This window comes from Oncorhynchus mykiss, chromosome 10 (genome assembly GCF_057628025.1).
Source record: "Oncorhynchus mykiss isolate SJ-2025 chromosome 10, ASM5762802v1, whole genome shotgun sequence".
In the NCBI taxonomy this organism is placed as follows: domain Eukaryota; kingdom Metazoa; phylum Chordata; class Actinopteri; order Salmoniformes; family Salmonidae; genus Oncorhynchus; species Oncorhynchus mykiss.
Genome location: NC_143031.1, coordinates 7123673 through 7136370, shown reverse-complemented (window position 1 = coordinate 7136370; position 12698 = coordinate 7123673). Strand labels below are relative to the sequence as shown.

The 12698-nt window shown below is 45.9% G+C and overlaps 1 protein-coding gene across 1 annotated transcript in view; it reads left to right on the top strand.

The window, feature by feature from the left end:
- Positions 1 to 12698, top strand: part of rnf43 (ring finger protein 43) — a 217294-nt gene that overhangs the window by 123705 nt on the left and 80891 nt on the right. The window contains exon 2 of the mRNA XM_036989594.2: positions 2320 to 2442. Within this exon, the coding sequence (XP_036845489.1) occupies positions 2320 to 2442 (123 nt within the window). The remainder of the gene's footprint in view (positions 1 to 2319; positions 2443 to 12698) is intronic.

The window sequence follows — 12698 nt, the reverse complement described above, 5'->3', positions numbered from 1 at the left end:
ATCTACTGTAGTCTTCTCTACTGTAGTCTTCTCTACTGTAGTATTCTCTACTGTAGTCTTCTCTACTGTAGTATTATCTACTGTATTATTCTCTACTGCAGTCTTCTCTACTATAGTATTTAACTACTGTAGTATTCTCTACTGTAGTATTATCTACTGTAGTATTCTCTACTGCAGTCTTCTCTACTATAGTATTTAACTACTGTAGTATTCTCTACTGTAGTATTATCTACTGTAGTCTTCTCTTACTGTGTACTTCTCTTTCTGTAGTATTATCTACTGTAGTCTTCTCTACTGTAGTCTACTTTTGCTGTATACTTCTCTTTCTGTAGTATTATCTACTGTAGTCTTCTCTTTCTGTAGTCTACTCTTACTGTAGTCTTCTCTTTCTGTAGTATTATCTACTGTAGTCTTCTCTTTCTGTAGTCTACTCTTTCTATAGTCTTCTCTACTGTAGTCTTACTGTAGTATTATCTACTGTAGTCTTCTCTTTCTGTAGTCTACTCTTACTATAGTCTTCTCTACTGTAGTCTTACTGTAGTATTATCTACTGTAGTCTTCTCTTTCTGTAGCATTACCTACTGCCGCCTTCTCTTACTGTAGTCTTCTCTACTGTAATCTACTCTTACTGTAGTCTTTGATAAGGGACTACAGGAAGAGCAGTAGATCAACCATACACGTTGCGTAAGGGTTTTGCAGTTTAAAATAAATCTCTCGATGGTGCAGCTGTAGAACTTTTTGAGGATCTGAGGACCCATGCCAAATCTTCTCCTGAGGAGGAAAAAGCGCTGTCGTGCCCTCTTCACGACTGTCTTGTTGTGTTTGGATCATGATATTTTGTTGGCGATGTGGACACCAAGGAATAGAAATTCAGGCCTACCACTGTTGTGTCGTCAACAAACTTAATGATGGTGTTGGAGTCGTACTTGGCCACGCAGTTGTGGGTGAACAGGGACTACAGGTGGGGACTAAGCACACAACCCTGAGGGGCCCCCGTGTTGAGGATCAGTGTGGCGGATGTGTTGTTGCCTGCCCTCACCACCAGAGCTGTGTTTTGTGTTAAATGAGTGACACCTGCTCTGTTGATGTCTTCATACTGCACTGTCCTTTACAAAAACCAATAGGCCTATGCTACTGTATGTATGCTGGTCATAGCAAAGCAAAGCTGACTGACATGATATTACCACAACCACTTATTTTGCTACCTATTCCAATTTGCAACCTGGTAAAATCACAGCTGGTTTGGTTCCCCCTCTGTCTGTTTTGGTTTTAACTCCTGGTTTGGTTAAATATTTGGGTTGGTTCTAAACCCCTGGTTTGGTTAAACGTCTGGTTTGGTTCTAAACCCCTGGCTCGGTTCTAAACCCCTGGTTTGGTTAAACGTCTGATTTGGTTCTAAACCCCTGGTTTGGTTAAATGTCTGGTTTGGTTCTAAACCCGTGGTTTAGTTAAACGTCTGGTTTGGTTCTAAACCCCTGGTTTGGTTAAATGTCTGGGTTGGTTCTAAACCCCTGGTCTGGTTAAACATCTGGTTTGGTTCTAAACCCCTGGTTTGGTTAAACGTCTGGTTTGGTTCTAAACCCCTGGTTTGGTTCTAAACCCCTGGTTTGGTTAAATGTCTGGTTTGGTTCTAAACCCCTGGTTTGGTTCTAAACGTCTGGTTCGGTTCTAAACCCCTGGTTTGGTTCTGAACGTCTGGTTCGGTTCTAAACCCCTGGTTTGGTTAAACGTCTGGTTTGGTTCTAAACCCCTGGTTTGGTTCTAAACCCCTGGTTTGGTTAAATGTCTGGGTTGGTTCTAAACCCCTGGTCTGGTTAAACATCTGGTTTGGTTCTAAACCCCTGGTTTGGTTAAACGTCTGGTTTGGTTCTAAACCCCTGGTTTGGTTCTAAACCCCTGGTTTGGTTAAATGTCTGGTTTGGTTCTAAACCCCTGGTTTGGTTCTAAACGTCTGGTTCGGTTCTAAACCCCTGGTTTGGTTCTGAACGTCTGGTTCGGTTCTAAACCCCTGGTTTGGTTAAACGTCTGGTTTGGTTCTAAACCCCTGGTTTGGTTCTAAACCCCTGGTTTGGTTAAATGTCTGGTTTGGTTCTAAACCCCTGGTTTGGTTCTAAACGTCTGGTTTGGTTCTAAACCCCTGGTTTGGTTCTAAACCCCTGGTTGGTTAAATGTCTGGTTTGGTTCTAGTCCCCTGGTTTGGTTCTAAACGTCTGGTTGGTTCTAAACCCCTGGTTTGGTTAAATGTCTGGTTGGCTTCACCTGCTTTGTTTAAATGTCTGGGTTGGCTCTAAACCCCTGCTTTCTCTCTCTCCTCTCCAGTCCCACCCTCTGTCCCTGTGCAACACCAGTGAAGATGAGCGCCAGGAGTCAGACTTCATCAGCATCGTCAAGCTGGAGAGCCCGGAGCGCAAGGTGCCTCAGTGTCTACCCCTGCTGCACAAGGTAAGACCATTGTACACATGCATACTGTGGACGAACTATGGACGGTTTGAGTGGTGGCAGTGATTCAGTTGAATAGTTAAATAAGTATCTTGTCCAAGTGAAGGGCTGTCGCCATATCTGTCCTCCCCTAAGATTCTGTGAGGCTCAGTAACCTACTGCCAGACATAGGACGGAAACATTATGACATGTGCTGTGTAGCGTACACCGAATCTTTTCCCCTGGCCTACTGTTCACTCCTACAGTAGATCCGGCTAAATCTTTCCCCCTGGTCTACTGTCCACTCCTACAGTAGATCCGGCTAAATCTTTCCCCCTGGTCTACTGTCCACTCCTACAGTAGATCCGGCTAAACCTTTCCCCCTGGTCTACTGTCCACTCCTATAGTAGATCCGGCTAAATCTTTCCCCCTGGTCTACTGTCCACTCCTACAGTAGATCCGGCTAAATCTTTTCCCCTGGTCTACTGTCCACTCCTATAGTAGATCCGGCTAAATCTTTCCCCCTGGTCTACTGTCCACTCCTACAGTAGATCCGGCTAAATCTTTCCCCCCGGTCTACTGTCCACTCCTACAGTAGATCCAGCTAAATCTTTTCCGCTGGCCTACTGTCCACTCCTACAGTAGATCCGGCTAAATCTTTTCCCCTGGCCTACTGTCCACTCCTACAGTAGATCCGGCTAAATCTTTTCCCCTGGTCTACTGTCCACTCCTACAGTAGATCCAGCTAAATCTTTTCCCCTGGTCTACTGTCCACTCCTACAGTAGATCCGGCTAAATCTTTACCCCTGGTCTACTGTCCACTCCTACAGTAGATCCGGCTAAATCTTTTCCCCTGGTCTACTGTCCACTCCTACAGTAGATCCAGCTAAAAGATCCTCCTGCTTCCTGGCGCTGGATGTGAGGCGCTGAGGTCACAGCTATCACTGGTCATACCCAGGACCCCGGGCTAAGGTCACAGCTATCACTGGTCATACCCAGGACCCCGGGCTAAGGTCACAGCTATCACTGGTAGTAACCAGGACCCCGGGCTAAGGTCACAGCTATCACTGGTCATACCCAGGACCCCAGGCTAAGGTCACAGCTATCACTGGTAGTAACCAGGACCCCGGGCTAAGGTCACCGCTATCACTGGTAGTAACCAGGACCCCGGGCTAAGGTCACAGCTATCACTGGTCGTACCCAGGACCCCTGGCTAAGGTCACAGCTATCACTGGTAGTAACCAGGACCCCTGGCTAAGGTCACAGCTATCACTGGTAGTAACCAGGACCCCTGGCTAAGGTCACAGCTATCACTGGTCGTACCCAGGACCCCGGGCTAAGGTCACAGCTCTCACTGGTCGTAACCAGGACCCCGGGCTAAGGTCACAGCTATCACTGGTCGTAACCAGGACCCCGTACTTAATTGTTCTGCAAAAACATAAGTGTAGGAATAACTGAGTCACTGCAGACTGACAAAAAAAAACTTTGAATCAAGCTTTAATGTCTACACTGTGTTGTCCCTTAAACACACCAAGTTCACTCCCTTATACATAGGGGCCCTTGAACAAAGGCCTTTTGGTGTAGTCTGGAGCGATAGAGGCCCCCCTCTCTCCCTCAGTGGTAGCAGATATCTTTTGAGGTCAGATGTGGGTATATAGTCCTGTTGTCTGGGTACTCTGTCAGAACTATAAAATGCTGTAAACCAGCATTTCTCAAACTTGGTCCTGGGGACCTCAAGGGGTACGCATTCTGTTTTTATGTTGCCATAGTACTAGACAGCTGATTGGATGAAACCACTTCATAGTAGGTTGACCCAAGTATGATAAATGACTGTATCTGGGCCTTTGTTGATCATGAAGTTACTGGTCCCCTCCCCCTTGTCCATCACTTGGATATTAAAGCGGAATTATATAACAATGGTAGCGTTTTATAATCTTAACTAATTTAAATATGGCATACGTTAAAACCCAAATCATACCTATTTGTTTACAAACCGTAAAATTAGCTGCAGCTGAATTTGTCTGAACGATACTGGTAACGTCTATGTTGTGACTGTTACCCAGCAAGTTACTTAGCAACATGCTGGGAAAAAAAAAACCCACACTGTGTTGTGACTTGATGCCATAGTGTTAAATTAACGTATTCCCGAAAAATGACGACATCCGACAGCAGTAGCTGCTTCTCATTTCGGGTGGACAGGCAGCACTGATAATTACCATAATGTCACACACGCGTGCAGTGCACATTTCGAGCGAAGTTGCTTTATCAATTGGGGTGAACATTTGATGGGTCTTGCCAGGAAGTTATTCCTGAACACGGATGGTGTACCATCATTAACCGTGGGTCAGTGCTGACCATAAGTATCAGAGGTTTTGATGAGGCTGACACGGTGGCTGTAACTGAGAGCTGCTTTGACTTGTGAATGGTATTTTTTATGTAACACACCTGATAGTCACTATGGTTACTGTTCTACCATCCCTACATTGAGTCTAGTATTTTTTTATGTAACACACCTGATAGTCACTATGGTTACTGTTCTACCATCCCTACATTGAGTCTAGTATTTTTTTATGTAACACACCTGATAGTCACTATGGTTACTGTTCTACCATCCCGACATTGAGTCTAATATTTTTTTTGTTTCCATCTCCTTTTGTCTTTCCACTATCATCAAGCAGTAATGATAGATGTTTTAGAAAAATTCAACACATACTCTCACATACTGTCTGCACAGCTTCCCAAGGCAACCCCCTCAGCAGCTTTCCCAAGGCAAAGAAGAGGGATACGCTGTGAAGCCTGTGAAGACAGACCCAACGTACTGTCAGTCACTTGTTCGTTTCAGGCCCCACACATTCCAAATACAATCATTGAAAAGTATCACCAAAAAGTGCACAACCAAATATTGCATATTTTAAATTGAGTACTTGAGAAATACCAGAAAACACCACGTAGACAAATTGATAGCATCGTAACTCAGAACATAAAAATTAAATTAAATTAAATTCACTTCCCATTTTAACAAACATTTCACCCTTAATTTCCTGGATCTCCTCTTCAACGGGGTTACCCATAATCCAGCCAGCACTGTATGAAGCAGTGTGTGCTGTCCATCCCAGGACCCCTCTCTGCCAAGTGTGTGCTGTCCATCCCAGGACCCCTCTCTGCCCAGTGGGTGACTGATGCCAAGTGGGTGACTGAAGCCTAGTGGGTGACTGACACCTAGTGGGTGACTGAAGCCAAGTGGGTGACTGACGCCTAGTGGGTGACTGACGCCTAGTGGGTGACTGACGCCTAGTGGGTGACTGACGCCTAGTGGGTGACTGAATCCAAGTGGGTGACTGACGCCAAGTGGGTGACTGAAGCCAAGTGGGTGACTGACGCCAAGTGGGTGACTGACGCCAAGTGGGTGACTGACGCCAAGTGGGTGACTGACGCCTAGTGGATGACAGAAGGGTACTTGATTGAAGCAGGGTACATGGGTCCACCGCATTTCCTAAAGCCTCAGTAATTAACTTTTACGTGATGTGACATCACACTTTGTTACTTTGTATTGTTTGTTTTTCAAGCATTTGGACGGGAGATGAGTGTTTTCAAATGATATGAATCGATGGCGTCCTGCTCACTCATGGTTCAATAAATAAATACATTATATCTCACCTTTATTTCTCACGACTGTTCATGTCTATCAATATTTTGTAAATTATCAAATAAATGTCTGATAAATACATACAATTCTGAACATATTTTCATTTATAATGCTAATGCAGAGGCACCAATGAATTGTCCAGTACACTTACTGTATGCTGATGCAGAGGCACCAATGAATTGTCCAGAACACTTACTGTATGCTGATGCAGAGGCACCAATGAATTGTCCAGTACACTTACTGTATGCTGATGCAGAGGCACCCATGAATTGTCCAGTACACTTACTGTATGCTGATGCAGAGGCACCAATGAATTGTCCAGTACACTTACTGTATGCTGATGCAGAGGCACCAATGAATTGTCCAGTACACTTACTGTATGCTGATGCAGAGGCACCAATGAATTGTCCAGTACACTTACTGTATGCTGATGCAGAGGCACCAATGAATTGTCCAGTACACTTACTGTATGCTGATGCAGAGGCACCAATGAATTGTCCAGTACACTTACTGTATGCTGATGCAGAGGCACCAATGAATTGTCCAGTACACTTACTGTATGCTGATGCAATGTACATTCCCTTATGTCTAAGCTTCTAAGGTGAATCAGGCTTCACTCATTTATGTGAAGAAGGGTGTCAGTGAACTGTAATTCTGTAATTAGTTACACAACAATAGAAATTCAGTCGAATCTGTTTGTCCGACATCCAACAGTCCATGACCAGCTCTGTTGACCATGAGAGAAAAAATGGGTTGAGGCCTACTATTTAGGCTCGGAATGACATGGCCCATTTTTTTTACCTGGTCATCGATGACATGAGACCCATTATTTAATTTTTTTTACCTTGTTACCTGGCAATAACCATGAATATAAGCTCCCCGCCCCCTCAGACTGTTCTTTCAGGCTTCCTGATAGTTAGAGAGGAGAGACAAGGTACAATTTCTTTAATTCTGAGAATTTTAATAGTGTAAAAAAATATGATGTGTGATGTTTTTTTGGTCATTCAAAGGCTATTTTTTACTTGGGGAATTAGGATGACTGTGCAGGACCCTTTTTAAATGTTCTAGATAGATCATATATTTAAGCTTGTTGCCTGTGTTCAGCCCACATCTGTGTCGTCGATTCCCCAGCAGCCATAGCCCATGTTCCAGTCAGATCAGTTTGTTTACAGTCCGGCCCGGGCCCGGCAGTCAGATCTATAGATACACAGACGGGACTTGGGTTGGTCGGCCACAGAGCCTTATGCTGCACACACCACCACACACCACCGCACACCACCACTGCACACCGCCCAGAATAGACCTTTTTAAGCAAACAAAGTTTAGCAGCTATGAACCTTGGAGGATAAGGTTACATTGTAGTCCTTTGTTTTTTTTATTTTTTATTTTGTCTTCCTAGAGGGTTCGTATCCCTGGCGACAGACAAAGTGCACCCCCAGGGACGTGCTAGATTCCTTTCCTGATGTGTGGTGACTTTTTTTACACAAATGTCCTCTAAAAAGTTATTTTTTTTTCTCCAGTTGCTTGGACATCACACTTCCTTTTGGGAAGAGCTGTTGAAGGCAAACGCCAAACGGTTCATTACAACCATCTTCTTATGGAATGGGGATCTGCTGTCGTAAACATCTCCTTCTAACCAGGGCTGAGACATAAGTGACATACGTGGTCTCTTAGGGACCCAGGCTGCAAGGAGCCCCCCCCCCCCCCCCCCTCCCCCCCCCCCCCCAAACTCAGTCGAGGTCTCAACTTACTGCTGACAGTTAGAATAGTAGAATACACAAGGTGTACGTTTGAAATTTGTTTGTGGATCAGCGTTTTTTTTTTTTTTATCTTGTTTTGTCATTACTGACAGTCACTCAATTAGCCATGACAGTTTTCAATTTAGATTGGTAAGTTAGTCTAGCCAGTTATCTAAGTTTGCGGTAGTCTCGGCCGGATACTGACGTGGCTCGCAGGGCACATGCATAGGAGCCCTGACCTCCAGAGGGAACTCATTGATTTTGTTAGTTGGTCTCACTCAGATATCAATAACATGGCAATGAATCATGGCAAAATGTGTGGAATTGCAGGAAAAATGGCAAAAAGGTATTTACACCCCATGCCAAAATAGGTAGTTATTGTAGGAAACTTGCTTTAAAATTTCTCTCTTCCCTATGGCAAAATGTGTGGAGTTGCAGAAAACCTGCTTTAAAACGGCAACGTGTGTAGAAAAGCAGGAAGCGAACATTTAAAACTACATTTTACTCTCCGCCATCAAGGTGGAGCATCTAAAAAGGCTAGAGCTGGCCCTGCTTCGAACAAAATGACATTCACTTTGAACCATGGGAGTGAAACAGCAATTGTGTATGCTATTTGGCCCGACTGCTGGACCGGCTGTCCCATATGTTTGTCTGTTAGACTGTAGGAGCCTACTGTAGGACTGTCTTTGTCCAGTAGACTGTAGGAGCCTACTGTAGGACTGTCTTTGTCCAGTAGACTGTAGGAGCCTACTGTAGGACTGTCTTTGTCCAGTAGACTGTAGGAGCCTACTGTAGGACTGTCTTTGTCCGTTAGACTGTAGGAGCCTGCTGTAGGACTGTCTTTGTCCAGTAGACTGTAGGAGCCTACTGTAGGACTGTCTTTGTCCAGTAGACTGTAGGAGCCTACTGTAGGACTGTCTTTGTCCGTTAGACTGTAGAAGCCTACTGTAGGACTGTTTTTGTCCATTAGACTGTAGAAGCCTACTGTAGGACTGTCTTTGTCTGTTAGACTGTAGGAGCCTACTGTAGGACTGTCTTTGTCCAGTAGACTGTAGGAGCCTACTGTAGGACTGTCTTTGTCCGTTAGACTGTAGAAGCCTACTGTAGGACTGCCTTTGTCCATTAGACTGTGGAAGCCTACTGTAGGACTGTCTTTGTCCGTTAGACTTTAGGCGCCTACTGTAGGACTGTCTTTGTCCATTAGACTGTAGGAGCCTACTGTAGGACTGTCTTTGTCCAGTAGACTGTAGGAGCCTACTGTAGACTGTCTTTGTCCATTAGACTGTAGAAGCCTACTGTAGGACTGTCTTTGTCTGTTAGACTGTAGGAGCCTACTGTAGGACTGTCTTTGTCCAGTAGACTGTAGGAGCCTACTGTGGGACTGTCTTTGTCCGTTAGACTGTAGGAGCCTACTGTAGGACTGTCTTTGTCCGTTAGACTGTAGGAGCCTACTGTAGGACTGTTTTTGTCCAGGACACTGTAGGAGCCTACTGTAGGACTGTCTTTGTCCATTAGACTGTAGGACTGTCTTTGTCCATTAGACTGTAGGAGCCTACTGTAGGACTGTCTTTGTCCAGGAGACTGTAGGATCCTACTGTAGGACTGTCTTTGTCCATTAGACTGTAGGACTGTCTTTGTCCAGTAGACTGTAGGAGCCTACTGTAGGACTGTCTTTGTCCAGGAGACTGTAGGAGCCTACTGTAGGACTGTCTTTGTCCATTAGACTGTAGAAGCCTACTGTTGGACTGTGGGACATTAGGTGAGTGTATCTATCTATCTCCCTCTCCTGGTACTGCACACCCATAGTTAAAGACTGTCTATAGCCGTGCTGCTGACACACATCCCTGTTGGCTGTCTCTCCGTTTGCATGTGGAAACCGTCCGGGTTCAGGATTTCTCTGCAGCTCTATTAGTGTCTCACCACGTCGACCGACCAGAAGCTTTTTTAAATTTTTTATATATATACTTGTACTAGACTATACAGAGTGTTATGTGTCCATGACCATGGCTCCCAGGCTTTGAACAATGCTAAACTCTGGCTGAAAACAACAAGTGGGCTGTAGTGTAAACAACAGGTTCAGTATGGGATGAATGGGAATACGTCTCCTTGTAGACCCACAGTAGGTCAGGGTAGGACAAACAGTGATAATATTCCTAAAGTCTTAACTATTATCCTCCTCTAGCAGATGGCTGATCCACAAAGCTGTGTTTCGTGAAGTAAGCACCAGTATTAAGAGTAGCTACGTTCTTCTGTGAGAAACAGAATAGCTCATTGCTCTGTAGAAGGATGTGGTGTTCTGGCTGTCGTGTCTGGACTCGTTGACTCCCTCCCATAGAATGTCTTTCTTCATTGATTCTTCCTCTTCTTTGATGAAAAAAAAAGCCTTTTGGCCTGCTTGTACAGTAATCCACTCTCCTTTAACTGATGCGGTGAAAATCAGAGTGAAGTGTGTGTGTGTGTGTGTGTGTGTGTGCGTGCGTGCGTGTGTGTGTGTGTGTGGGTGTGCCAGAGTACACCTGTGTGTGGTGTGATGCCATGCTACTGTCTGTGCTCTCAGGGAAGCAGCTACAGGAAGACTAGCTCTAGTGACAGGAGGTAGCTACAGGAAGACTAGCCCGAGTGACAGGAAGTGGCTACAGGAAGACTAGCCCTAGTGACATTAGGTAGCTACAGGAAGACTAGACCTAGTGACAGGAAGTAGCTACAGGAAGACTAGCCCTAGTGACAGGAAGTGGCTACAGGAAGACTAGCCCTAGTGACACGAAGTGGCTACAGGAAGACTAGCCCTAGTGACAGGAAGTAGCTACAGGCAGACTAGCCCTAGTGACAGGAAGTAGCTATAGGGAGACTAGCCCGAGTGTCGGGAGGTAGCTACAGGAAGACTAGCCCGAGTGACAGGAAGTGGCTACAGGAAGACTAGCCCTAGTGACATTAGGTAGCTACAGGAAGACTAGCCCTAGTGACAGGAAGTAGCTACAGGAAGACTAGCCCTAGTGACAGGAAGTGGCTACAGAAAGACTAGCCCTAGTGACTAGCCCTAGTGACAGGAGGTAGCTACAGGAAGACTAGCCCTAGTGACAGGAAGTGGCTACAGGAAGACTAGCCCTAGTGACAGGAAGTGGCTACAGGAAATCACACACATAATCTAGTCAGTACAGCAGATGGGGTGGATGGTGACACTGACCCCAGGCTGTTCCTGGTGGTTTTCACTGACCCCAGGCTGTTCCTGGTGGTTTTCAATGACCCCAGGCTGTTCCTGGTGGTTTTCACTGACCCCAGGCTCTTCCTGGTGGTTTTCACTGACCCTAGGCTGTTCCTGGTGGTTTTCACTGACCCCAGGCTGTTCCTGGTGGTTTTCATTGACCCCAGGCGGTTCCTGGTGGTTTTCACTGACCCCAGGCTGTTCCTGGGGGTTTTCACTGACCCCAGGCTCTTCCTGGTTGTTTCACTGACCCCAGGCGGTTCCTGGTGGTTTTCACTGACCCCAGGCTCATCCTGGTTGTTTCACTGACCCCAGGCAGTTCCTGGTGGTTTTCACTAACCCAAGGCTGTTCCTGGTTGTTTCCCTGACCCCAGGCGGTTCCTAGTGGTTTTCCCTGACCCCAGGCTGTTCCTGGTGGTTTTCACTGACCCCAGGCTGTTCTTGGTGGTTTTCCCTGACCCCAGGCTGTTCCCGGTTGTTTCACTGACCCCAGGCGGTTCCTGGTGGTTTTCACTGACCCCAGGCTGTTCCTAGTGGTTTTCCCTGACCCCAGGCTGTTCCTGGTGGTTTTCCCTGACCCCAGGCGGTTCCTGCCTGCCTGGTAGTTTCTGAGCAGGGTGAGCGGTGAGGTGGGGCCAGAGTGGAAACACTTGTCCTCCTAAGCAAATAAGTCAAATGTCCATAACTCAGGGCAGACGAATCAAGAGCGGAAAGATGGATAACATCTGTAAAACTGGCTGATCTGAGGCTGTGAGGTTTTAAATGCAATAAATCAGCAGGTACACAATGAATGAATGGAGCCTCAGGGGTAAACGTAAGTCCCGCAGGAGGCCTTTTGCCTTTTGGTAGGCCGTCATTGTAAATAAGAATTTGTTCTTATTAACTGACTTGCCTAGTTAAATAAAACTAAATAAAATTATATATTACCCTGAGCATCAGTTCCTTTCCAAAGGCATTGATTCACTCAGGCTGGTTAAACCAGACTGACTACTGCTGTGCTCTCCATCCTTTCACTTCAGCGCTCAGTGTACTTCCACCAGGCTAACATTCACTAGCTGACTCTGTTTGTCTTTGAAGCAGGCACTAGTGTAGCCTGTGTAGCCTGTGTAGCCTGTGTAGTCTGTGTAGTCTGTGTAGTCTGTGTAGTCGGTGTTGTCTGTGTAGTCTGTGTAGTCGGTGTTGTCTGTGTAGTCTGTGTAGTCTGTGTAGTCTGTGTAGTCTGTGTAGTCTGTGTAGTCTGTGTAGTCGGTGTTGTCAGTGTTGTCAGTGTTGTCAGTGTTGTCAGTGTTGTCAGTGTTGTCAGTGTAGTCTGTGTAGTCTGTGTAGTCTGTGTAGTCTGTGTAGTCTGTGTAGTAGGTGTAGTAGGTGTAGTCTGTGTAGTCTGTGTAGTCTGTGTAGTCTGTGTAGTAGGTGTAGTAGGTGTAGTCTGTGTAGTCTGTGTAGTCTGTGTAGTAGGTGTAGTGGTGTAGTCTGTGTAGTCTGTGTAGTAGGTGTAGTAGGTGTAGTAGGGTGTAGTCTGACACAGTGGAGGTATAATCCAGATCCAGCCAGTCCGTCTCTCCCGTTCCTTCCATAACGTTAACAGGCTGATATTATCAGGGAAGTACGGGCCAAGCTCACAGCGTTTTTTGATAAAGAAAAACAATGGGAACCTCTGTAGGGGGCCTCCCCCCCCCCCCCCCCCTCACCACCA